Here is a 26721-nt window from a genome sequence, read left to right as displayed (position 1 = left end):
CCTATCCACTATCAATATACAGAAAATATCTAGGAATATTATCTAAGAATAGGCTTTCAAAAGCATGATTGGTAACTGCCTATTGCGCAACTGAGTGCGCACATCAATTTTGAGATCGATGTATCTTAACAAATTTTCAGTCTTGATGAAGATTAGATATGTGTTGAATGTCCTTGATAATAGTTGATATGTTCAGAACGAAGAGGTATCTAGACTTTCGATGGATGTAATTACTGATTGGGAATCCCCTTCGATTATTGCAAAACATTGAATTGAGGCCATATTGGTTGCTAGCAGCGCTGCTTTTGCTTCTGCAATTAAATGGATAGTGGTTTGTACCTTTTCCGTTATTATTCCCAAAATATCTCCATTGTGATTTTTTCGAATTGCTGAGACTACTAAAAATTGATCACATACTGCTACATCAAAAGAGAAACTTTGATAGTTTGGAGAAGGAGGATATCATTTTTCTTATTCGCTTTGTTGATCAACTTTTTCCTTTCACGCTTCTTTATAGTCTTCATAGATGCGCTTGATTTGAATGTTTGCCTCCTCAACTGATAGAGAAGTGTGATTATGAATGATGTCGTTTCTCTTTCTCCAAATAAAGTCTATCATTATAGCGCGGCATTGACTTAACGCGACATCTTTCTCTTAAGTTGCCATGAAGAGATCGTTAACTGATAGCTATGGTGTGAGAAAGCGTCATGGCTTGGAGTTGTCCTTTTAAAGGAGAGTCGATGATTTCCAACTCTCTACATCCAATAAGTAGAGTGATCATCAGGCATTACATACACACGTACACTGACTAATTTCTTCCATGGTCTTATCTACAATCTCTTCTAGTTCATCCTTTTCTTTAGACACCTCTCCATGGCGCTACGATGTGTTCTTGAGCTTTAGAGGAGAAGATACCCGTAATACTTTTACTGCCCATCTCCACCTTGCTTTGAATCGAAAGGGAATCCTCACCTACTTAGATGAGGAAAAGCTTAGACGAGGTGATGAAATTTCACCTGCACTCCTCCAAGCCATAGAAGATTCAAGGATTTTCGTTATTGTACTTTCAAAAAATTATGCATCGTCAACATGGTGTTTGGATGAGTTATTGAAGATACTTGATCAAAGTAAAAAATCAAAGCAACAAAGGGTTCTACCTGTGTTTTACCATGTAGATCCATCTGATGTACGCAATCAAAAAGAGAGTTTTGGAGAAGCATTGGCTAAACATGCAGAGAATTGAATGTTGATCACATGAAGTTGCAGCTGTGGAAGGCAGCCCTTCAAGAAGTTGCCAATTTGTCCGGATACCATCTGATCAGAAATGGCTGGTATTTCTAACTGCTTAATTAATTTGTGTTGTTCATTCATGATTTCCCCCTAATTCGTGTTTGTTCATTCATTCTATCATATGTATAAATCACTAGTCTGTGACTCTGCATCTTGTATATATATGGGTTTTAATATGGAACTAAAACATTAATTTCTTTATAAGTTTATTGGAAATTAAAGCTGAATAAATTGAACTAATCACAACCTGAATGAAACTATATAAAAATCTAAGTTTTTGTTTGGCCTTTTTATGATCGCCAACTAGAGTACATGCAGAGATCGATCAACTCGTACGCTTTGCTTATGTTCTTTGTCTTTCTTATTTTAGTTTATTTTCTAGTTGTGGGAAAAAAATTATTTAGATTATGTTCCTTGTTTTCATGTGAATAGCTGTATTCATTAATTAATCCTTTTTCTAATTTATATTATATATAAATAGGAACGAATCAGAATTCATTGAAGAAATAGTTCAAGACATCTCAAGAATGGCAAATGATCATTTATATTTACATGTTGCCGAGCATCCCGTTGGATTAAAACCTCATGTAGAAGATGTCAATTTGCTTTTAAGCATTGGTACGAAAGACATACGAATGATAGGAATTTTTGGAGTTGGGGGAATTGGTAAGACAACTCTAGCCAAAGCAATTTATAATTCGATTGCTTTTCGATTTGAAGCTAGTTGTTTTCTTCCAATTGATAGCGACACTTGGAATCAAGTGAATCGTTTGGTCCAACTACAAGAGACACTTCTTTTTAACATTTTAGGAGAGTGTAAAAGTTTGAAGGTTGACAATATTGATACGGGAATCAGTAAGATAAAGCGTAGGCTTCACTCTAAAAGAGTTCTTCTAATTCTTGATGGTGTAGACCACTTGGATCAATTAAAAACATTAGCAGGAGCTCGTGATTGGTTTGGTAAAGGAAGTAGAATCATCATCACAACAAGAGATCAACACTTGTTGCCTGCTCATGGAGTTGATTCAACATATGAGATGACGGGATTGAATCAAGATGATGCTTTTCAACTATTTTGTTGGCATGCTTTTAGAAGTGAGAACCCGGTTGACAGTTATGGAGAGTTTGTAGAACAGATCATAAATTATGCTGGGAGCCTTCCACTAGTTTTAACGGTGCTTGGTTCGGATTTATATGGCAGAACTAAAAAAGAGTGGGTAAGTTCAATGGATGAGTACAAGAAAATCCCTCACCAAGATATTCAAAAAATACTTCAAACAAGTTATGATAGATTAAGTGAAAACGAAAAGAATGTTTTTCTTGACATTGCATGTTTTTTCAATGGACAATGGCTTGATGATGTCATTATAAAGATACTAGATAATTTTGGGTTTTTCCCAAACTCTTCGATCCCAAGACTTAGGGAGAAGTGTCTTATTTCGAAGTCCGATGGAAGATTGCAAATGCATGACTTGTTACGAGATATGGGAAGAGAAGTTGTTCGACAAGAATCGCTCAAAAATCCAGGACCACGTAGCAGATTATTCTTTCATAAAGATGTTCGCAAAGTACTGGAGGAAGATATAGTAAGTCATATCAAAATCTCTTTCAATTAAACATTGTTTCTAATTTGGAACTTGCGACATATTATACGTGTGTGTATATAAATATATGCATAATTTATTTTTTGATCTTGTTGGCACACTTAAACATGCATTGTCTTCCTATATAGGGAACATACAGAGTTGAAGCAATTGTTGTAGATTTTCCTGAAGGTGCTGATATCATCCGCTTGAGTCCCAAGGCCTTCAAGAATATGAAAAGACTCAGATTATTTAGATGTCGCAATGCACACTTTTCTGGAGAACCTAATTGTCTACCTAATTCAGTAAGTGTGCTTGATTGGCCTAATTGTCCTTTACAATCTATGCCATCTGAATTTCGTGGAGACGAACTCTTTATTCTACGTATGCCTGGTAGTCGCATTCAAGAGATACACTTGGAATATTTTAAGGTACAACTATCATTATTTTCAATATTTCTTTCTTTAAACTTAAGTTTGATGTTCTTTTCTTTTAACAGAATCTCACTGTTATGAATTTCCGTGATTGTGATTTCTTAACGAAATTCTCGGATATTTCAAGTTGCCCAAATTTGAAGGAAATAGATCTTCGTTCTTGTAAAAATCTAGTTGAAGTTCATGATTCTGTTGGATTACAGCTTGATAAGCTTGTTAAGTTGAATCTTGGTAGATGTTTCAATCTAAAGAGCTTTCCAAGGGGACTCCAATTGAGATCTCTGAGATTCCTTGATCTCAGTGATTGCTCAAGCCTTCAAAACTTTCCTGAAATAGAATGTGAAATGAAACATTTACATGAAGTCCACTTAATGGGCACCTCAATAGAAGAATTGCCTTCATCCATTGGGTACCTCACTGGGCTTGCATATTTACTCCTAAGTCGCTCCATAAACCTCAAGCGTCTACCAAGTAGCTTTCATCAATTGAGATCTCTACAGTATATGAGCCTCGACCATTGTCCAAATATTATAAGTTTTGGGATGGAGGAGGAGATGCATAATGGACAACCCACACCTTATGTAGTGCCTACAAGCTGGGAAAATGAAGCTTCAGTAGGTGCAGAATTATTCCCATTGCCGCCTCCAACAAAATCAACCACTGCTCTTAAATTGTTTCTTATCAACTCTGGCCTATCAAAATCGAATTTCTTTGGGCCATTTAGTTGCTTTCGCAATCTGGAACTGGAAGTATTAGATCTGTCAGGTAGTGATATCGTAAGCATTCCAGCAAGCATCAAAACATTTGTCAGATTGTGGAGACTTCATTTGGATGATTGCAAGCAACTTCAAGAAATTATGGAGTTTCCACCGAATCTAGAAGAGCTTTATGCTGATGGATGCATATCACTGGAAAGATTACCAGAAATATCAAAAATATTTCATTTCCCAATGCTAAAATGGATTAAGTTGACCAGATGCTATAAATTAGTGAATAATATGGGGAATTATTGTATGCCAAATTCTGCATGGAATGAAGTAAGTCCCTCTATATATATATATATATATATATAGTTCTCTTTTCCTTATATATCCATTTGGTGTTTTGTGTGGCTAATCAATTTCTATATTTGAATATAGTTGATATATATTTAATGATTTATTCATCCAACAGGCTAAGATGATATTTCCAGGAAATAAGATTCCAGATTGGTTCAGCCATTGCAAGGAGACTTCAAATGGTAGTCATCGATGTGAATTTGATATTAAAGGGTCCCCACGGTATAATTTGGATGACATCATAGGAATTTCTTTTTGTGCTGTTATTGAACCCGTTGGGACTGAGCGTTTGACTGTTGACATCATGATAGGATCAACTAAACTCTTTGGTAACAGATGTGTAGGAAAATTTGATGAAATGGATTCAGATCATGTATGGTTCGAGCACTTACGACCACGAATTGTAGAGCCAGCAAACAATCTGAGGATTATATTTGAAAGCAATCCAAATTTAGTGACCTTCAAACGTTGTGGAGTTCATCTGTCATACAAAACCATGAACAGAATGCGAAAGATGATGAAAATGTTGATGTCCATTTGGACGCACCCATTAAAGATATTGGAAATTTAGCAAATCCAATGGATCATGGAAGTCAAATTTCTAAGAGGCGTCGTGTTGATTATGATGATGATCGCAACGTCATTGAATCCGACTCGTACCCACAACAAAGGAAGCCTGCTTCAACCTTGGACATCAAACTTTTTCTGAGCACGCTGCCGCCAATTGATCCTTTCTTTTTCCTTACCCTTCTGAAAAAGTATAAATTAAGTACTTCAAAGTCCTGATTAAAAGTACGTTTCCTATTATATATAATGTCCAGGTCTTTAATTTCCATTATATTCCCATGTTTGTATCTATATATTAAATGAGTTGAATCTCTATTTCATTCCATTATTTTTCTCTACTCCAATTGCCTGAAAATAATTATTACGTTGGATTGCGCTTCATGCCACCTATAAGAATGTTTTTTCATTAGGAAATCTATAAATTGATTCTATAAAAATATATGTGACTTGAAGTGAGACGTTAAATTTATTTTATAATAAAAATAATTTTTAAAATCGAACATCGTATAACATCAAGACACATCATTTTGTAATTTTTTTCTTATAATTTTTTTTTGTAAACCAAACATTTTTCTAAAAGATGACTCCAGTTTAAAATGTATATTAATGGACGGTGTTTGAGATGAATGAAGTCATGCATGTTTCCCTAAATCCCAGATCAAACAACCGAACTTAAGGAAAATCTGCCCATTAGGTATTAAAGATACAAATAAAGATCGTACAATTAACATTGCTTTCACTGAACAATATCTCAAACTCATGAATTAAAGAGAACGTCATACCTGCAACTAACTCATGAAGACAGAACAATTAAGCACATGCATGCATCCAGATAAGTAAATAACCAGGTTTTATTGAAAATCAAGTTATAATTTGTGGGCGCCTTCGTTAAAATATTGTTCAACATTATGATGAACATAAAAAGTGACCTACGTGCTGGTATATATATAGAAGTCCGCTTCTAAGCGGTCCGGCCGTTTATCTCTAATAAACACCCTCCTAATAGAATCAGCCACGTCAGAATTTACAAAAAAGAAATAGTCACAGCCACACAAGATCAGCCCTGCCCCTTTTAGACTCTCTTCGTCCCTGCCGTTCAAATCGCACAAAACTGCCCTGCCCCTTTCAAATTCATCTCATCGAGACACAAGCATCTCTTCCGTCCGAGTTCGACCCCTTGTGTGTAAGATCGAACCTCTTCTCTCTCCTCTTTCTCTCTCCTCCACGAGGATTTAAAAGCAAGACATCAGACACCCAATACTGCACAGTCTGCATCAGCACCAGCACCTCTATCTCTCTCACTTTCTCCTCCACGAGGATTTAAAAGCAAGACATTATTGGAGTATGCAAGAAACAAGACCGTGAAGATGTACCCGGCAATACCAAGCAGCGATCCGATGCGGTGGGCAAAAACAAAGATGAAAGGGAAACACCAAAAGCCAATAGTCATTCTAATCCGGTGAGGTGCAGTCACACGAAAATAAAGATGAAATGCGTATGTATCCAAATACTATTGGTGGGCTGTTTTTAGTGGGTTATAAGCCTAGCAGGTCAGAAGGTTTTCTCATATACATATGATCATAATGTAGAGATTAAGTTAACAAATTGCAGTATATATTTGAGGACTAGAAAATAATTTTGATATAAGTTTATATCAAAATTATAAAAAGAATATATAATTTGAGGAAGTAAATTTAAAAAATCTTGCACCCACCAAAAAACAAATTAATGGAAGGAATGTGAGTCACACTATATATATATATATATATATATATATATATATATATCAACAATGATATATATATATATACACGTGGTTCCTACTATTTATCTTCTTGAGTAATATTATATACAAGTCTCAAATAGAAAAGTTTCGCACAGACCTTTTGTAAAAATGTGAGTCACATTAAAAAATAACAGTTTTTTTTTTTTTTTTTTTTATATTTTTTATATTTTTTTTAAGGTGGGTTCACTTTTTTATAAAAGCGTATGTGAGGCTTGTCTATTCAAGACATGTAGAAATTATTTATCTTCTCCTTTTGTTAGTACAAGTGAGTAATGATCTTTACAAACACAATCATCGTCTTGGAGGGTATGCTAAAATTACAAAAGAAAATAAAAATCGCAATCTCTTTCTTAATTTTACCAACTCTTATCCTTCGTAACATATTAATACAAGGTGGGATTGACTTTATTATATTTTGTTGAGTAAGGAAGTTGCCATAATTGATAGGTATGATGCATGGACTTGTCTTTTTCCAAGGAGATCGAGTAGTGGATTCTCTCTACTCTCATGCTACTGAGTCCCGTCTACGTACAGTCCCCAATGCCCACGCAGGCTTGAATATTTTTGTCCCTTAAAGTATTTTCAATTACAATAATGCCCTTCCACCAATGCAAAATTTTCCTCCGATTGTAGAAAGAGAGATCTTTTAGGTGTTTGGTTTACGTGCCGTGGACGACATTGCAGAGCACATAAGCAATGACGATTTTTTTTGGTAAGTGAAACAATGACGAGCTTAGTTGAGACAGAAACGCAGATTTGAGAAATGGCTTTAGACAAAATCGGAGAAAAAAATAGTCTTCACGGATAGATTTTTTCCTTTATATGGTATGAGTGAGAGCGGAGAAAAAAATAGTCCTTCACCACCGTTGGCCTCTTCCACCATCGTTCACCTTGCTTGTAAATCTCCACCGTGGGTTATAGAGTTTCGAATGTTTCCACTGCATTCTCTTTATTTCTCGCCCGCCATCCCCCCCGACCATTTTTTTTTTTTTTAATGTTCAGTAGATTCTCTCCACATGAATTGCTAGCTAGTGTTAGATCCTTTTCCTTTCATAGCTACCATCCATCTTAGTTAAATTATTTTCTTTTCCTGACAGAATTTAGCAAAAAAGAAGGGCTTTCATCTATTGATCAACAGACACTCTCTCTTTTAGATGGATCTCGTTGAGGTATGGGAAAATGAAATCTCGCGCTGAAAAAGGGGGAAGGAATTGGCAGTGGTACGTGCTTTCTCGAAACGATGCGTTTTCTATTTAGTGAAACACATCGTTTCATTAAACGGGGTGCGCATAGAGTCTTCATTTGGAGATTGCAAATAGAATTTCTCTTATAGATATTGAAATTGGGCATTAAGAGAGAGCAGAAATCAGGTATAGAACATTTTTATTTATTTATATGGTATGTTCCGAATTCTGGCTCGAAATTTTTGGGTTGGTTAATTTGTTCGGGTCGATTAAGTACTTAGGATTAGGGGTGTAACCGGTCTGGTTCTGTCCGGTTTTGGACAAAATCTAGGACCGAACCGGTATGTACCGATTTTGTATTTTTTAAAATCGATTTCGCATCGGTTACCCTCCTAAACCAGTACTTCCAGTTTTACCGGTTTTCGATTCGGTCCGATCCGGTTTTTCAGTTTTTTTTTAAATGTAAGTTTCACAATTTGTCATTAAAAATTTGTTTATAAAAAAGAAAAAACTGATTTTAAAAAAATTATTTTATACTTTTATAAATATCTTAGACTATATAATAGTATTAATATTAGACTATTGGTATAGTTATATATTAGTATTAGTTATAAACTTTTAGTAAAAAATTGTAGTATTAATTATAAGTATAAATATAGTCATTAGTCTATATTAGACTATTAGTATTAGTTATAAACTTTTAGTAATTTAGTATTAGCATTTTATGTAATAATTTATAAATTATAATAAAAAATTATTTCATATATGAATATATATGAATATATATATTATATATAAAAATTTCACATAAAAATTTATAATTATACATAATATATAAAACTTATATATATTAATATATATATATATAATATTTTGTATAAAACTTATATATACAATAATACAAATATTATTTTTTATATATATTTTTTATCAACCGGTCCGGTCCAAAAAATCCTAAAATCGGAACCAACGGTTTTCACATTCTAAGAACTAGTCCCGGACCGGACCAGTTCAAAACCAGTAAAACTGGTCCGGTCTAGTTTTTCGGTTTGAATTTACACCCCTACTTAGGATATGCTAACAAAGCATGTCAATCGTGAATGTGTGATTGTAGTATGAACATTATAGATGAAGTTTCAGGATTAACAAAAGCATAAGGAAAAAAAAACCTATTGTGAAAAGGATGACATAAATGCAAAAGGTAACGAGAAGAATTAAACAAATAATTACATGAAACAAATTTAATGTGGTTCAATAACGTGCCTGCAGAGTTGCAGAGGATTTTATTTTGCTAAGAAATCACAAAATACACTTTGGAGTAAAATTCTACCGTTCAAAATAGCTATATTGTTCATTAAGTACATATTTATAGTGTTGTACGGTGGAAGTCTTAATTTTCGCTTTTTTGCATTATTCGCTCGAGCAGAGTGTCGAGCGCTCTTCGAGCGAACTCTTTGTCCGAAGTTCAATCGAGCGACTTGTCGAGCAAACTCTCTGCATAAGCTTTGCTTGAGTGATTTTCGAGCGAACTTTCTACCTAGCGCTTTTTGAGTCGCAAACAATGCCAAAAATTTTCTCTAGGAGCGTCGCCCCGAAACCCCCACAAAACCATAACGCAACCTTGTTGGGTCGGGTCATCAAATTGGATCGACACACCAACAAACCAGGCTCCACAAACCCCACTTAAACATGATCAGGATTGCACTTAATATATTAAATTTTTAAATAGTTTATTTTTATAATAAGCCGCGTGATACCACACATCAAAGGGCAAAGTGAATTGTATAAATTAGGAACATAGTAGAATTACTCTTTTACAAATAACATAAATTGAGAATATGGATCAAGTTAGTTAAAAAGGAAAAAGGCCTATCCTACTTATCCATATTTGGAAAATAAAACCAGAGGGAAGGACAACACCATCACGGTGTTATGCATCAAGTCCTAACTACGGACAACACCATCACGGTGCTCAACAAGCAGATATGGATGATCAGGACTGTTGATGAGGATGGGGTCCGAGAGGGGTGGCCACTCGCCCTTATAGAGCGGGTAGTACCCATACACCTATTAGAATTTTGTCTATTGGATTGAAATTATATATACATAATAGTGATTATACAAAGTAGCGTTCCTAGTTTTCATTAAGAAAAGTGTTAAGAAAATGCATCTCTTGATCTTGTTCTTAAAAGCCGAAGGGAGATTACCGACAAGTTTCTCATCCTTTTACCAACAACACGTGTACTTTGAATAATAATAATGCTTAATGCTACACGCCACCTTTAAAATAACGATTATTTCTTTTAATCTTTAAAAAATAAATTTAAAAAAAATCATAACAGACGAGCTCACAAAATGCCAAGGGTGGTCGACGTTAAGAGAGGCTAGCATGTGTGTCGGTGTGGGACATCAATGCATGGAATCAAGTCTCCCTAAAGTATTTCTCAAAAAAAAAAAAAAAAAAAAAGTCTCGCTAAAGTACCCCAATTGTTAATGGAAACAAATATTTGCATTTTATATTTTTGTGGACAAAATAATAATTTACATTATAAAAAGAAAATAACTTGAGGAAGTAAAATTTAATTTTCAACCACCCCAAAAAAAAAAAATGAAAGGACAAATATGTCAATATATCACCAAACCAAAATGAATAAATTTATAACCAGAAGTATATATAATATAATATATATATATTTATATATATACACAGATCTGTACAAATGAGTTATGATCTTTACGATCGAATACAGTCCCGACCCCAATCACGGTGTTGGAGGTCGGCGGGTATGCAAAAATTAAAAAAAGAAGTAAAGTGGATTGAAAGTTTTTTATTTTTCAGAATTGATAAAATGACAACCATGCCACTTAACAAGTTTTAAAAAAATTATTTATAAAATATTAATTTTTTTGAAAACTTTCTGAATTGTCTTTAATTTTTATGTGTTTGAATTTTTAAAAATAATATTATTTTACTATGTAGGAGTATTAATAATGGTAAACTGCATCTCTTAAAGTTTTAAAGTCCCAATTGTCATTGTGAAGAAAAATGTTAGTGGAACTTTTCAAACTTACTGTTCTTACATTTTAATTTTATCTATTTAATATTTAATAGTTAAGGGAGTGACTATTAGTAAAATTGTATATATATTTTTATTTTTTTTATAATAATTAAGAATGTTAAAAAAATATTTTAAAAAAATCAAAACAAAAAAAAAACAACAATTTTATAACTAGTGGTACGCCGAGCGGCAAACATTGGCGGCATGCTAGCATGATCCTTGTCTGAAAAATCTCATCTCTTAAAGCTTGGAGAAGTTAGCGATAATCTTTCTTTTACCAATAACAGCACAAAAAACAATTCCTTATATGATGTCATCCAAATACGAGGGAGGCCCTTTAATATCTAATTCACACCAATGACTATTTGATGTCTCCTTGCAATGGCTGAACCAATCTGGAAACTTATTTCCTAGAATATCGTCTCAACATGTTGGATGCATACATCATAAAATATGTATCAACTATATTCATATATATAAACCGATTAAGCACACAAAACAAGTATAAAAGGAAAAGAGAAATATATAGGGACTCACTCAATAACATGCAGGATTTGGCATACAATTCCCCATAGAAAAATGCTACTCACAATTGCCCTGGGAAGCCCCGCGGCATCACATCTGACGTGGTAAATGCAACGACATCATTTTTGTTCTCTCGAAGATAGAAGGGGCTCTGGTGGCCTCCTTTTCCATTTCGCCCCCATCCACATGAAAATTACTCTTTTCATTGTCTTCGTCTTCGTCTTCCACATCCCCACGAAGCCCCATCATCTTCTTCACGAAGCCATCGCCCCACGAAGCCACAGCCCACTGCAGCCCAATCTTCGTTTTCTACACAGTCAGTGGATCTTGATTCTAATGGGTATTTTTCACAAATTTTTTGCTTGCATTATATGGCTGACTGAAGGGCGTTTTTCCAAAAATACATGATACACTTACTATGTTCTACAACAACTATTTTGGGTTTGGGAGCACTAGCAGCTAGCCATCATCAACGAACAGTGATTTATCTGGAAAGATAAAAAAGAAACAATAGAAATATGTTGAAAATTAGTTTGGGAAAAACCTAGGAAATGGGTTTGGCAAAAATCTGGATATGCGTTTGGAAAAAAAATTAGGAAATGAGTTTGAAAAAAATATGTTAATGATGAAATCTAAGAAATAGATTTTTTTTTTCTTGGTGGAGAAATGCTTCAACGTACCAAGTTCATTTGTTTTGATAGGTAGCTCCCTCAACCATTCTCTTGTTCTATCTTGAGCCAAATCCGCCCAAAGGCCTCACTTTATGCTGCTGTTAAGAGATGGAAGAAATAGGAGGAATCGCCAATGACCAGCTGTCAAAGAAGAAAAGAAATGCTCTTTTTTATCCACTCTCAAGTAGGCGTGCTGCTTGAGAATCAGCTGTGGGGAATGCCCTCTTACTCTGGTTTGCTAGCACTTGAAGAAGAAAAACTCAGCTTTTTGCCTTCCCACTTTTTTCTTTCTATGCTTTTTAAGTTCATTTTTACTTTTTATTTTTCACTTCCATGTAGGCTAGCCGGTTAGCCCACTTTTGTACGTGCCTGTTGTACCTAGCAGTTTTGGAAAAAATGAAATATTTTTTATATTTCCGGCAACTTTTCCTATAATATGCATCTCGTAGCACTTACCACTTCTAGGTTTGGTGGAAACTCTACAATTTCTTGATTTTTTTTTAAACAAAACGAGGTCTAGGCCTCTTATTATAAAAATGCTCACTAAGGTGGAGGAACAACCATGAATACAATGTGACTCAAAATAAAAATTACTTCAAAATCGAATATAAGGAATTTCCAATTTATCCAATTGAACTAAACCTCGTAATTTTCCTTGCACAATTTCTTGAAGTTGCTTTCAATCATCCAATATAAGATTCCACATTCTAACAAATGTTTGGATGCTTGTAGGACTGCTTACGATATCTCTGCCTGTAGATCTGATTCTCCCAGATTAGGAAAGAAATGAAATGGCCCAAATAAATTGGATTTTGATAGGCCAGAGTTTCTTGTAAGATTCAATTGCAACAACAACCAAAATGGTAATAAGGAAGAATCGTGAAGAAGAGAAATGGTTGAATTTGTTAGAGGAGGCAATGGGAATAATTCTGCACTCGATGAAGCTTCATTTTCCCTTGTAGACACCATATGTGGGGAGGATTGTCCATTAATATTATAGACCTCCTCCTCCATCCCAAAATGATTTGGACAATCATCGAGGAAAAGATACTTGAGAGATCTCAGCTGATGAATGCTACTTGAGTGATTTGGAGAATCGTATTTGTTATTGTAGGGTTTGTAATATTGATTTTATTACATGTTAAAATTTGAAAAATATTGATATTTTTTGTTTGTAGATAGTCTTATTTTTTTAAGATATTGTAGCTATTAATAAATATAAATTTTAACTTTTATGTGAAATTATGTTAATAAGTTCAAATGGATTATGTGTGTTAGTTAAGCCAATTTACATAAAATGGGTTTAAATGAGTCGCGTCGTGTTGACCTATTTCTAATTAATTATTAAACGAGTCAAAACAGATGACACGACACGAACCGTTAAGTCATAATCATGCCCTAGTGAAAAAAAAAGTCACTCATGCATCAACAACAATTTACCTTTGAATAGTAATATAAATTAATAGATTATCTCATAATCAAATTAATTTATTTTAACAACTATACATTTTAAACAAGCTTTATATAAAACTTGATGTCCAGGGTTGATGAAGGCCTCTTTCTGTTAATAATTAGTGAAAACCAATTAGAACTCTACACATGTCAAGTGGAGAAAAAGGAAAAAAGGAAGTAGCCAAAGACTAAAGTGCTGAGGTGAAGGGCTGCAGTTTTTTCTATTATACTTGTATACTCTATAAAAGCAGTTCTATGTGAGTCATAATGTAATGCAATACAATTGATGCAAGGAAAGGAAATATAGAAGAGCAAAGAAAAGAACTCGATAGAGAAAGAGACACTTTCTCATTGATAGAGAAAGTGATCTGTGAGAGTTGTATATGCTTGATAACAATCTGTATTGTTAAACTTCATCAATAAACATAGAAGGCTTCTAGCTGTTCCTAGGGGTGATAAACGGTCCGGTTGGACCGAACGGACCGACCGTTTCAGTCCGGACCGGACCGAGACTTAGACCGGTCCGGTCCGGTCCATATTTTAGAGGACCGAAAACATTCAGTCCAGTCCACAGTCCACGGTTTTTTCAGACCGGACCAGACCGGACCGGACCGAATGAAAAAAAAAAAATATATTTTTTATATATATTTTATATATAATAATTGTACAATTAACAATATAAATTTTTAAATATATAATTAATACTTGTTAATATTCTATAAATTAACAATATTTTATATATATCTTCATCTAACCTATCACTATTAACAATATAAAATTTTAAATATGCTATTAACACTTGTTAATATTCTATGAATTAATAAATATATAATATCAATTAGTTAATTATATAGTAATTATATAAATTAATAATATAATTTTCATCTAATTTATTATCATTGACCATATAAAATATTTTTTTATTGAGTTTGTTACATAATCCACATTAATAAGTCACTTAATTTAATTTAGTATTTTAAATAAATTCTGTTATTAATTATTTAAAAAATTAAAAAAAAAGAAGGCTGGACCGACTGGACCGGACCGGACCAGTCCCTTTGGGTGTTCGGTCCGGTCCGGTCCGGAAAAATGATAGACCGAAAATTTTCGGTCCATCGCCGGACCAGACCGAACCATTTGCAGCCCTAGTTGTTCCTACCATGGATGTAGATCAATAGGATCGAACCACGTAAAGATCTTGTGTTCCTTATGACTTTCTTTATTACTTGTGCTTTTCATTTGTGAGTTTCTTGGCAAGTCTTGGTAGAACAATTCTGTTCTAGCATCAAAAACAGAAGGATAAAAGTGCTTGTTGTGTGTACCAATCGGATTCTATGTTGTAGCAACCATCATCATCATTATCATCATCAATTCTTGGAGAAAAGAAACTGAGTTCTTTATCAGAAAGAGAGAAGGCACAAGTTTTGCATAAGGCTCATAGCACCATAATTCTTTCTCTTGGAGACAAAGTCTTGAGAGAAGTTGCTCAAGAAGATACTGCAGCTGGAGTTTGGTTAAAACTCGAGAACTTATACATGACAAAATCTCTAGCAAACAGACTTCACAAGAAGACAAGGCTCTACACCTTCAAGATGACACCAGGTATGGCTATGAAAGATCACCTCAATGAGTTTAATAAGATCATTTTGGATCTTGCAAACATTGACATAACAATAGAAGATGAGGCTCAAGCAATTCTATTACTGAGTTCCTTAGATTCCTCATATACAAACCTTAAAGAAACTATGATGTATGAGAGAGAAAGCCTGTCACTTGAAGAGGTTCAATCTGTTTTGCATTCAAGGGAAATACAAAACAAAAGTGAAATTAAAAAAGAAATTGGAGAAGGGCTAGGTGTAAGGGGCATGCTAGATAAAAGAAACTATAAGGGAAAGAATAATAAAACAAGATCAAAATCGAGAGGAAAACAATTAAAATGTTTCCTCTGCCACAATGAAGGACATTTTAAAAGGGATTGTCTAGAAAAGAGGCAAAGCATGGGAAACAAGTCTAAGGAGGAGGGAGATGCAATTGTGGTCTTTGATGGTATGAAAGTGCTGAAGTACTAAATGTTTCAGAAGTGGATTCAAGAGAAGAATGGATTCTGGACTTAGGATGCTCATTCCATATATGTCCTACTAAATCTTGGTTTGAAACCTTCACTGAACTTGATGGAGGACATGTGATGCTTGGGAATAATAAATCCTGTAAAATTTTGGGAATTGGGACAGTAAGACTGAAGATGCATGATGGTATGGAAAGGTTGCTCAAGGAAGTAAGATACATACCTGAGTTGAAGAGGAATTTGATTTCTCTGGGGATGCTAGATCAAACAAGATGCTCTCTTAAATCTGAGGCTGGAATTTTAAGGGTCGCAAAGGGGTCTCTTACTGTGATGAAGGGTATTATAAAGAATGGGCTTTACACACTGGTTGGGATGACAGTAACTGGTGAAGCCTTTTTAGTCCAAAAACAAATGGAAGACAAGGTTTTGTTATGGCATAGAAGGCTGAGACATGTCAGCCAACAAGGCATACAAGAACTGAAGAAACAAGGTCCAATAAAGGATAAAAAGCTTGGGGAATTACCTTTTTGTGAAGACTGCATTCTTGGGAAATCAACAAGGGTCAGTTTTAAGACAGCAACTCATAAAACCAAGCAGATTTTAGACTACATTCACTCTGACCTATGGGGACCTGCAACTGTGATTTCACATGGTGAAGCAAGGTATTTTTTAACCATTATTGATGATTATTCCAAAAAAGTATGGCTATACATTCTAAAGAATAAAATTGATACTTTTGCTAAGTTCAAAGAATGGAAAAGTCTAGTAGAAAACCAAGTGGGCAGTAAAGTTAAATGCTTAAGGATAGATAATGGCTTAGAATACCTATCCAATGAATCTAATGATTTCTGTAAGAAAGAGGGCATGGCCAGACATAAAACAGTGAGACACACTCCCCAACAAAATGGTTTAGCAGAGAGAATGAATAGAACCATTTTGGAAAGGGTGAGATGCATGCTTGCAACATCAGGATTACCAAAAATTTTTTGGGCTGAGGCTGCTATTATAGCAGTGCATCTAATTAATAGATGCCCCTATTCAGCCTTGCACTTCAAAACTCCTCAAGAGATGTGGTTTGGAAAACCATCAGGTTATGAACACTTAAGAGTGTTTGGATGTATAGCATATGCACACTCCGAAACAGACAAGTTAGAACCTCGAGCACTCAAGTACATATTTGTGGGGTATCCAGAAGGTGTCAAGGGTTATAAACTATGGGTAATTGAACCTGGGAGGCAAATGTGTATTATAAGTAGAGATGTAACCTTTAATGAGGAGCAAATGGTTGGACATAAAAACAATCAGAAGTGCCAATCCACCTTTGCTGGTATGCACCTTGAGGTGGAGCAATCAAATGGTATACCATGCCATCAAGAAACTCAGGTCAGAAAAGCTGAGGACACTGATTCTGAGGTTAAAACTCAAGGTGGAGAAGACTCATACAGACTAGCTGGAGACATAGAAAGGAGAATTATAAAATCTCTACAGAGGTATGGGTAAGCTGAGTTAACAACCTCTGCCCTTACTGTTGTAGAGGAAATAATTGAGCAAGAGCCAAGATCATTTCAAGAAGCCATGGCTAGTAAAGAGGCTGATAAATGGATTCTTGCAATGCAAGAAGAAATGGAGTCTCTAAACAAAAATAGCACATGGGAAATGGTTCAAAAACCAATAAATTAGAAACTGATTGGATTAAATGGATCTATAAAAGAGAAGAAGGCATACTAGGGGTTGAATTACCTAGATACAAAGCTAGGTTAGTAGCAAAGGGGTTGACACAGAGAGAAAGAGTGAACTACAATGAAATCTTCTCCCCTGTGGTAAAACATAGCTCAAAGGTTGTTGCTCTCTTTTGTAGCTCACCAGGATATGTATTTGGAACAACTGAATGTTAAAACAACATTCTTACATGGGGAACTAAAAGAAGTGATATACATGCAGCCACCAGAAGGGTTCACAACTGAAACCACAAAGGATCAAGTTTGCTTACTCAAAAAATCACTCTATGGACTTAAATAGTCCCCAAGATAGTGGTATAAAAGGTTTGACTCCTACATTATTCAAAATGGTTTCAAGAGAAGCAACTATGACAGCTGTGTATATTACAAATCACATGAAGAAAATCCAGTATATCTTCTACTATATGTTGATGACATGCTCATAGCATGTAAGGATAAAAATCAAATTGACAAAGTCAAATGCATACTCGAGTCAGAATTTGAGATGAAAAATTTAGGCCCTGCCAAAAGGATATTGGGAATGGAGATAGTAAGGGAAAGGGAATCTCCACCTATCTCAAGAGTCATACATTTCAAAAATTATTAACAAGTTTGGAATGGATCAAGCAAAAACAGTGAACACCCCTAATTGGACAACATACAAAACTGTCAATTTCTCAGATACCAGAAATAAATGAGGAAAAAGAATTTATGAAGAAAACGCCTTATGCTAGCATGGTGGGAAGCAACATGTATGCCATGGTATGCACTAGGCCTGATCTAACTTATGATGTTAGCTTGGTTAGCAAGTTTATGAGCAACCCAAGAAAGCCACATTGTCATGCTATTAAAAGTGTGTTTCAATACTTATCTGGTACAAGGCATTTGGGATTGAAGTTTGGGAAAAATAAACTTGTATGTTCTGAACTATAAGGATTGTTGATTTAGATTATGCAGGAAACTTGGACACAAGGAAGTTCTTAACAGGGTATGTGTTCACTGCTTTTGGAGGTGCTATCAGTTGGAAGGCAAACCTACAACCTGTGGTAGCCTTATAACAACTGAGGCTGAATATATAGCAATGACCGAGGCTATAAAAGAGGCTATATGGCTAAAAGAAATCTCTCACAAATTAGGCATGATTAATGGCAGTATCACAGTACATTGTGATAACTAGAGCACCATACACCTAGCCAAGAATCATGTTTATCATGAGAGATCCAAGCATATAGATGTCAGATTACATTTTGTGAGAGACATCATATCTGTTGGAGAGATTGGGGTGGAAAAGATTCCTACTGAAAACAATCCCTCCGACATGATGACAAAATCCCTACCTACAATCAAGTTTAGATACTGTCTAAGCTTGATTCACATGGGAAATTGTTACAATACCAACTAGGGGGAACAAGTAGGAACAGCTAAGAAGGAGAAGACATCTTGCAAGTTCTAAATGCTTGTCAAGGTGGAGATTTGTTAATAAATAGTGACAACCAGTTAGAACTCTATACATGTCAAGTGGAGAAAAAGGAAGCAGTCAAAGACTCAAGTGCTGGGGTGGAGGGTTGCAGTTTTTTCTGTTATACTTGTATACTCTATAAAAGCAGTTCTATGTGAGTCATAATGTAATGCAATACAATTGATGCAAGGAAAGGAAATACTGGAGAGCAAAGAAAAGAACGAGAGAGAGAGAGAGACTTTCTCATTGATAGAGAAAGTGATGTGTGAGAGTTATATATGCTTGATAACAATCTGTATTGTTAAACTTCATCAATAAACACATAAGGCTTCTAGCTGTTCCTACCGTGAATGTAGATCAATAGGATCGAACCACGTAAAGATCTTGTGTTCTTTATAACTTTCTTTATTACTTGTGATTTTCATTTGTGAGTTTCTTGGCAAGTCATGGTAGAACAATTTTGTTCTAGCATCAGAAACAGAAGGATAAAAGTGCAACACTTTTGTTGTGTGTACCAATCGGATTCTATGTTGTAGCAACCATCATCACTATTATCATCATCAACTCGACGTCTCTTAGAAAGTTGAAATCCATCGATTGGATTTGCTAAATTTCCAATATTTTCATCAGTGGATGCAATAGCCAAATGGACATCAACATTTTAACGATGGGCCACACCAGCTGGATCATGATCTTTGGCATTCTCTTGATCATGGTATGACTATATATACCAGATGGACTCCACAATGTTATAAGATCACTGAGTTTTTACAACTTTGAAATATAATTCTTAGATTGTCTGGCTCTACCAATGGTAGACTACCATCACTTGATACCACCTAAAATATTCTACAGAAAAGTACCCCAACCAAACATGATCATCGGGATCCATTAGATGAATAACTCCTACTTTCTCATAAATATTGCCAAACATAAGAATGTCTATTTCACACCACCAACCATTTGAACACTCCTTGCAATGGCTGGACCAATCTGAAATCTTTTTTCCCGGATATACGACGTTAGCCTAATGAATGAACATATCAAAAAAATTTATATTACATAAACTGAAAAGTAAATGCAGAGAAGTAGGGGCATACCTGATTCCATGGAGGATTTGGCACATGATTTCTTGTATTCACTTGCAGTTTATTGCATTCGGAAAAATCAATCGAAGATAGCTGTCGTAAATGAAATATTTTTTATATTTCCGGCAAATACTCCAGTGATCTGCATCTCCTAGCTTCAACGTATTTTATATTCGGTGGAAGCTCTGTAATTTCTTGAATGTTCTTGCAATCACCTAATAAAAGGTATGTCAATCCAACAAATCATTCGATGCCTGAAGGAAGACTAATCATATCACTGCCTAATAGAGATAAGAATGTCAAAGAGGAAGAGCAATTAAATGTCCCAAACAAATCCGTTTTTTACCCGACAGAACTTCAGGGATCCAATGGATGCAGCGATGAAAATGTCGTTAAGCTGGAAGAATCAGGATCAATAGAAATGGTACTTGAATTCGTTGAAGATGGCTTGTATTGTCCATTTTGCCCCGCCTCCTTCCCAAGATTTACAACATTTGGGAGATGCTTAAGGTTTACGCAGCTTCCAATGAGACTGCAGTTGAGATCTCTGCAACACCTTGAACATGGTGGATGTTCAAGCCTTCAAAACTTTCCTGAAATCGAATTTCCAATGGAACATTTAGACCGTCTTCTTAATGGCCACCGCAATAGAAGAACTGCCTTCGTCCATTGGCTACCTCACTAGGCTTATACATTTATGGTTAAGTGGCTACGTAAACCTTAAGCATCTACCAAGTAGCATTAACAATATAACCGGTTGAGATCTCTACAGTGTATTTTACTCGATGACAGTCCAATTTTTGTAAGTTTTGGGATGCAGAAGGAGGTGCATAATGAAGCTTCATCGAGTCCGGCTCCAACAAATTCTGACATTTCTCAACAAGAATAAATATAGATAGAAGTTATTTTTAAGAGTATCCATTTTGAACACATGATGTGGCATCATCTAGACCACACATCTTCCCAAGTGAGTGTTGGGAACAATCAACTAGAAGTAGCCACGCAGTGAGTGCAAAGTGTGCACTGCTATATTGGCTTCTCTCTAGCGTTACTCAATGTTGATGTCCATTTGGATGCACTCATTGAATATTTAGTCTGAAGTAATATTCCAGCATATGAAGAAGGGTCAAGGTCTTTGCTAATCATTATGTAAAGTGTTCTTGGTGCTTTAAGTGAAATCTCATTGAATTATACAAATACAAAGTCATAATTTGTATAATATCATATGATTTTGCATTTGACTATTCAAACCTATTCTTACATTGGATTATTCATCTATTAGTTAAAAAAATTTATATCTTATTTTTTTCATGTTTTACAATTCTACCAATCATATATTAATTAATAGGGGTGTGCAAAATTTACAATGACCCGCACCCGCCCGATAAATCCGTCTGACCCCACCTGTTAAATGCGGGTTCAACTAAACAACGGGTTGGAAATCATCCAACCCGCTGTTTAACGAGCAAAAGAGCAGCCCGATAGAACTTCAGCCTCATTTCCTTCCTCTCCAAACCTAGACCTCTCTCTCTCTCTCTCCCTCCCTCCCTCTTCAATCACGCCTCAGGAAACCGAGTCTCTTTCTCTCTCTCTCTCTCCTCGATCGCTCCTCCAAGCAACTGAGTACTCCAAGCAATCACGCCTCAGGAAACCGCGCCTCTCCCTCTTCTCTGACGCCGTCTCCAACGGCATTCTCCATCGCCGTTCACCATCACCATTCGGCTGAGGTATGTTCCGTCTCCATCGGCGTTCTCCGTCGCCATAATCTGGGTCTGATTCTTTCTTTGTTAATCTGGGACTGTTGGGTTTGATTTGTTGTGTTATGTTTCTTTGATAGATAACCCATGTTCCCATACGAAGTGTTACTGAAACTGAAAATGTTACAAGGAGGTTCTTAACAAGATACTAGATCGTATGAATGGTAGAGACTAGATTACTTGGAAGTATGAGGGTTAGTCTTTATGAAAACAGAGATACGACAAAATAGGGAAACCCCATGAGCTTTGAAGGTTAGGATTTGGGTGAATCAACCCTAAAATAATTGTTCACCAAAATGTGTTCCTCCATTTCTAATATGCTCTAGTAATTGATAACCGCACGAGGTGGAATTTGTGCAAGAACTGGAAGTTTCTTTATTTGTGGTTATGTGAAGGAAATGAAAAGAACCAAATATATATATACAGACATGGTCATGTCCTTCCTTATAGATTTCAGGACATGTTGTTGGGATGGCTAGTGAATTTGCTAGTGGCATTGTAGGAATGCTCAATTGAATAAGTCTGAGATGCTAGAGTTATAGACCCTTTTTTCCATCACATGTATCATGTATCTAGGCTATTTGAAAATGTATATATTTTTATGGTTTTGGACTCACGGTGTATTCAGAGATAGAAAATAGCTGATATTTCTAAAGCTGATTTTATTTTTATGGAATTACTTCACTAGCTTTCTAAACATGTATCATTTTTTAATTTTAGCTTACTTGATAATAGTATAATATCACTATTGTATATTGATCTTGTTAGAAAAAAAATTATGGCTTGTTTGTATAAAAGCATCTGGTCCATATAATTGTGAAGCATATGCTCTTTTATGGTATTTTTACTAACAAAAATCCTAGAAAGAAGCATACAAAAAAATCAATAAAACTAAGATGCCTATGTACAGAAACAAACATGGGGATGGTCTTACCTTGTGTGCGTAAGACATAAAATAAAGGAGATGAAACAATCAACTTCTCTTAAATTATTCATTGTGACCAAATACTATAATAATGGCCTCATTTGTCGTGGCATTGAATTTAAAAGAATGTCACCGAATGGGCAAAGGTACTTACAAAATCATATGATTATGTTATTAAAACCACGAACATTACATAATTTAGGACAAAAACCCTCCAACCAAACCCCCCAAAATTCTTAAACCGATCAACAACAAACCCAAAACTCAAAATATCCACAAGCATTTGGCATCATCCACATGTCTCTTTAACTTCAAAGACACCCACTTTGGCATTAACCCCAAAAGAAAGAAACGAAACAAAACAACTTACAGCTCATAAAATGGACCCCATTTCTTTCTTCTATTATCTATTAGGCCCCCAAAATTGTCACTCTTTTCAAAATAAATAGTTTTGCAGTAGAATTCGGTCTTCGCACGTAAAAGATTCAAAATAACCTAATGACGTTTTTACCCTTTTCTCTCTAAAGAATAGGGTTTCTTGCTGCCCCTGTGTCTGGCCTTACGTAAGGCTGCATGGCAGCCGTTGATGGTAGCTCCGGTCGGCCTTCTCTTGCCGATTTGGTGGCTGCAGTCCCTCAACCTATACCTGAGATGGTTCTTGCTCCCAGACCTCCGAAGATGGTGGAAGGAGAGGTTTATTTTCAATTCACTAAAGAGGAGATCGCACGTTCGGCAGAGCCTTTCCGCTATTCGGTAGTGCTGAAGTTTCTGAAGAACAGACCTTCGTTGGATGCAGTGAGGGCCTTTATTCACAGTCGCTGGGGTCTTACGGCCATTCCTGTTGTATCATCCATGAGATGGCCTCGTAATGTATTTTTCCGAATGGCTAACGAAGTTGATTTCACCAAGGCTTTATCCCGGGAAGTTTGTGAGATAAATGGAGTATTTTACCGTGCTTTCAGATGGTCACCAGAATTTAATGAGGATGCAGAGCCTTCTAGGGTCCCGGTATGGGTTACCTTGCCGGGTCTTCCTCCAAATTTCTATCAAGAAGCGTTCTTGAACATATTGATGGCACCTATTGGCAATTTCATCCGCCGTGACAACCCGACTCGGTGTGCAACAAGAATGGATGGTGCTCGCCTCTGTGTTGAAGTGGATGCTGCGAAACCACCGCTGTCTCATTTCTGGATTGGAGCGCCTGGGCTTCCTTCAAGTCGTAGGCAGGAAGTTATCTATGAAACACTCCCGGCATATTGCTCTTCTTGTAATATGCAGGGGCATAATGAAAGGACTTGTAATCCGGGGAAAGTTGGTAAGATTGGGGGAAGAAAAGTGTTTAAAAAAGTTCATCCAGAGATAAAGATTTTGGCAGATGATCAGGGTGTGGAGCAATCTGTTGATAATGTGGATGTTCCTTCGCTGGTTGTTATGGATAATATTGTTCATGCAGAAAATAGTAGGAGGCTGGAGCTGGAAACAGAGGATGCTGGGGTGAGTAAGGAGTCGGAGAGAGTTGATATAGATCAGGTGCAGTTGGTGCTTGAGACGGAAGTGTCCTTGCAGTTGGGAGATCAAATGGTGCAATTGATTCCTGAGAAGGAGGAACAATTGATACACAGGATTGATTCTATTACTCCTGTGAATAACAGTGTGGTGCAAGTATTGTATCCTGAGGAAACAGAGGCGAATACTGAAGAAGTATTAGATGATGTTGATCTGAATGGTGCTGGGAAGATTATGGGGATGGGTTATGTGGTGAATTCTATGGATGCAAATCATGAGTTGCATGCGGAAAGGATTGATAATGCTGGTCTGGAGCAGAATAAGTCAGCGGTGGAAGAGAAATCTGATGAGGAAGATGCAGAAAAAATTCTGTTGGATGAAAATTGTGTTTCAGAACCGGAATTAGAAATGCAACCAGAGGTATTCTCACAAGTGAAAGATTATTTTACTGAATCTGAGGTGAATGAAGGTAAAAAGAGGTACAACAAAAAGAAATTTATAAAAATGCGTAGTTCTTCTCGGGTGCTAGCCCGAAATTCTAACATTGATTAATGATTGATTCCATCTTGGTATGGAATATTAGAGGGGTTGGTACCTCTAGAATCAGATTAAAGAAGTTAGTGGGAAGATATAAACCGAAAATTGTTGCTCTTTTAGAACCTTTTCACAATTTAGAGGGTGCCCGTAAGTTGGCTACAAGTCTAAATTTTGATAAGATTATTTCTAATGAGATGGAAGGGGGGAAAATATGGATTTTGTGGAGTAGTTTGTATAAAGTGCAAGTTGTCAGGATGGGAATGCAATTTATTTCAGTTATGATAGAGAATGGTATGGAGAAATTTTTTCTTCATGTGATTTATGCCAAATGTTCCTGGATGGAGAGACGCTATCTGTGGGAAGAACTCAACATTAATCAGTTGGGTTTAGATCCTTGTGTTGTTGTAGGGGATTTTAATATTATCCGGAATGATTCGGAAAGGAGAAGAGGAAGGCCTAGACCGATTGTGGCTATGGATGATTTTAATGATTGGATTCATCAAGGGGGTCTTATGGAAATGGCTAAAAAAGGGAGTAGTTTCTCTTGGTGTAATGGGCAATCGGGTTTGGCTCGTTCATGGGCTCGGCTTGATCGTGCTCTAATGGATAGTTCTTTTAATATGTTGTTCCCTAATTCTATTTGCTCTTATTTGTATAGATCGACATCAGATCATGCTCCCATGGTTATTGAGTTCAAGAAAGATCCTTTTTCTTATGGGCCGTCTCCATTTCGGTTTCAACAAATGTGGGTGGATCATCCGGAGTTTCTGGATTGTGTTCGAGCTGCTTGGAATTTACAAATGGAAGGTTCTTCGATCTTGCGTTTAAGTAAGAAATTAAAACTTACTAAGGTGATGCTTCGGGAATGGAATAAAAGAGTATTTGGTCACACACAAGGGCGTATTGAGGCCCTTGAAAATCAGGTGGAGGAGATTGAGATTCAGCTTCAATCAAATTGGGAGATGAACTTGGAGAGTGCTCTAAATGAAGCGGTTTCAAATCTAGCTGGTTGGAGAAAGCGGGAAGAGATGAGATTGGCTCAAATGGCTAAGCTTAAATGGCAGTTGGAGGGGGATAGTAATTCTAAATTTTTTCATGCTTGTCTTGCCAATAAGAGAAGGAAGAGGGTGCTTGAAATGAGTTCTAATGGGGTTAATTATGAGAGTCCGGAGGCTATACACCTAGGGGCGGTGGAGTTTTTTCATAATTCGCTTCGTGGAGAACCTCCTTTAGAGCAATCTAATCTGGAAGGTCTTATTGATCCGGTTATTATTGAGGAGGAGAATGAGTTTTTGCTTAGACCACCCACGTTAGAGGAAGTGTTTGAGGCGTTATCTTCCATTCCTAATCAAAGCTCTCCAGGTCCTGATGGGTTTGGATCGGGCTTCTATAAAAATTGTTGGGAGGTGGTGAAGGTTGATGTTTGGATGGCTGTTGTGGAATTTTTTATGACCAAGAATCTTCCCAAATTTTTCACAGCTTCATTTTTGGTTCTTATACCAAAGATGGAGTCTCCTACAGGTTTTGATAAGTTCCGTCCTATCAGTCTTTGTTCTGTTTTTTATAAAATTTGCTCCAAGATTATTGTTTCTCGATTAACTGGTTTTTTACCTCGCCTAATTTCTTCTGAGCAAGGTGCCTTTATTCCTGGAAGAAGTATATTTGAGAACATTAGTCTCACTCAGGAGTTGGTGCAGTCGATCAATAATAGAATTCATGGGGGTAATATTTTGTTAAAAGTGGATATGGCGAAAGCTTATGATCGGGTGGATTGGGGTTTTTTGATATCGGTTTTGCAAAGGTTTGGATTCTCCTCTCAGTTTTGCACATTGATTTATTCTTGTATTTCTAGCCCTTGGTATTCTGTCATGATGAACGGCACTATTAAGGGTTTTTTTCCGGGTGGTCGTGGTCTTCGCCAAGGTGATCCTTTATCTCCTTATTTGTTTATTATTCAACAAGAGGTCCTTTCCCGTTTGATTCATAGGAGTGTGCAAGGAAATCAGTTTGGCCTTTTCTCTCAGGCCCGGGGTACGCCTATTATTTCTCATTTAATG

General features: G+C 36.1%; 1 protein-coding gene across 4 annotated transcripts; it reads left to right on the top strand.

Moving 5' to 3' along the window:
* Positions 1 to 1109: 1109 nt before the first annotated feature.
* Positions 1110 to 5270, top strand: LOC108998298 (disease resistance protein RPP2A-like). 4 transcript variants are annotated; one of them, XM_018974817.2, is made up of 6 exons: positions 1110 to 1331; positions 1772 to 2876; positions 3023 to 3304; positions 3373 to 4344; positions 4481 to 4587; positions 4702 to 5270. In XM_018974817.2, the coding sequence occupies exons 1-6, from the start codon at positions 1255 to 1257 to the stop codon at positions 4934 to 4936; spliced, it is 2778 nt and encodes a 925-aa protein (XP_018830362.2). In that variant the 5' UTR covers positions 1110 to 1254; the 3' UTR covers positions 4937 to 5270. The 4 variants fall into 4 exon arrangements, with proteins under 4 accessions (XP_018830362.2, XP_018830364.2, XP_035547205.1 ...); XM_018974819.2 differs by having other exon boundaries at positions 4481 to 4547; positions 4702 to 4798; XM_035691312.1 differs by having other exon boundaries at positions 3023 to 3178; positions 4481 to 5270.
* Positions 5271 to 26721: the final 21451 nt, after the last annotated feature.

Source organism: Juglans regia, chromosome 6, assembly GCF_001411555.2.
Source record: "Juglans regia cultivar Chandler chromosome 6, Walnut 2.0, whole genome shotgun sequence".
Taxonomy (NCBI): domain Eukaryota; kingdom Viridiplantae; phylum Streptophyta; class Magnoliopsida; order Fagales; family Juglandaceae; genus Juglans; species Juglans regia.
This window is presented reverse-complemented; position numbering and strand designations above follow the sequence as displayed.

What these genes read in the sequence shown, in the direction of transcription:
- LOC108998298 (XM_018974815.2), top strand. Translation starts at nt 1,255, where the DNA reads ATGAAGTTGCAGCTGTGGAAGGCAGCCCTTCAAGAAGTTGCCAATTTG. An exon ending in CATCTGATCAGAAATGGCTG is followed by an intron (nt 1,332 to 1,771) that starts GTATTTCTAACT and finishes ATATATAAATAG; the next exon opens with GAACGAATCAGAATTCATTG. An exon ending in AAGTACTGGAGGAAGATATA is followed by an intron (nt 2,877 to 3,022) that starts GTAAGTCATATC and finishes CTTCCTATATAG; the next exon opens with GGAACATACAGAGTTGAAGC.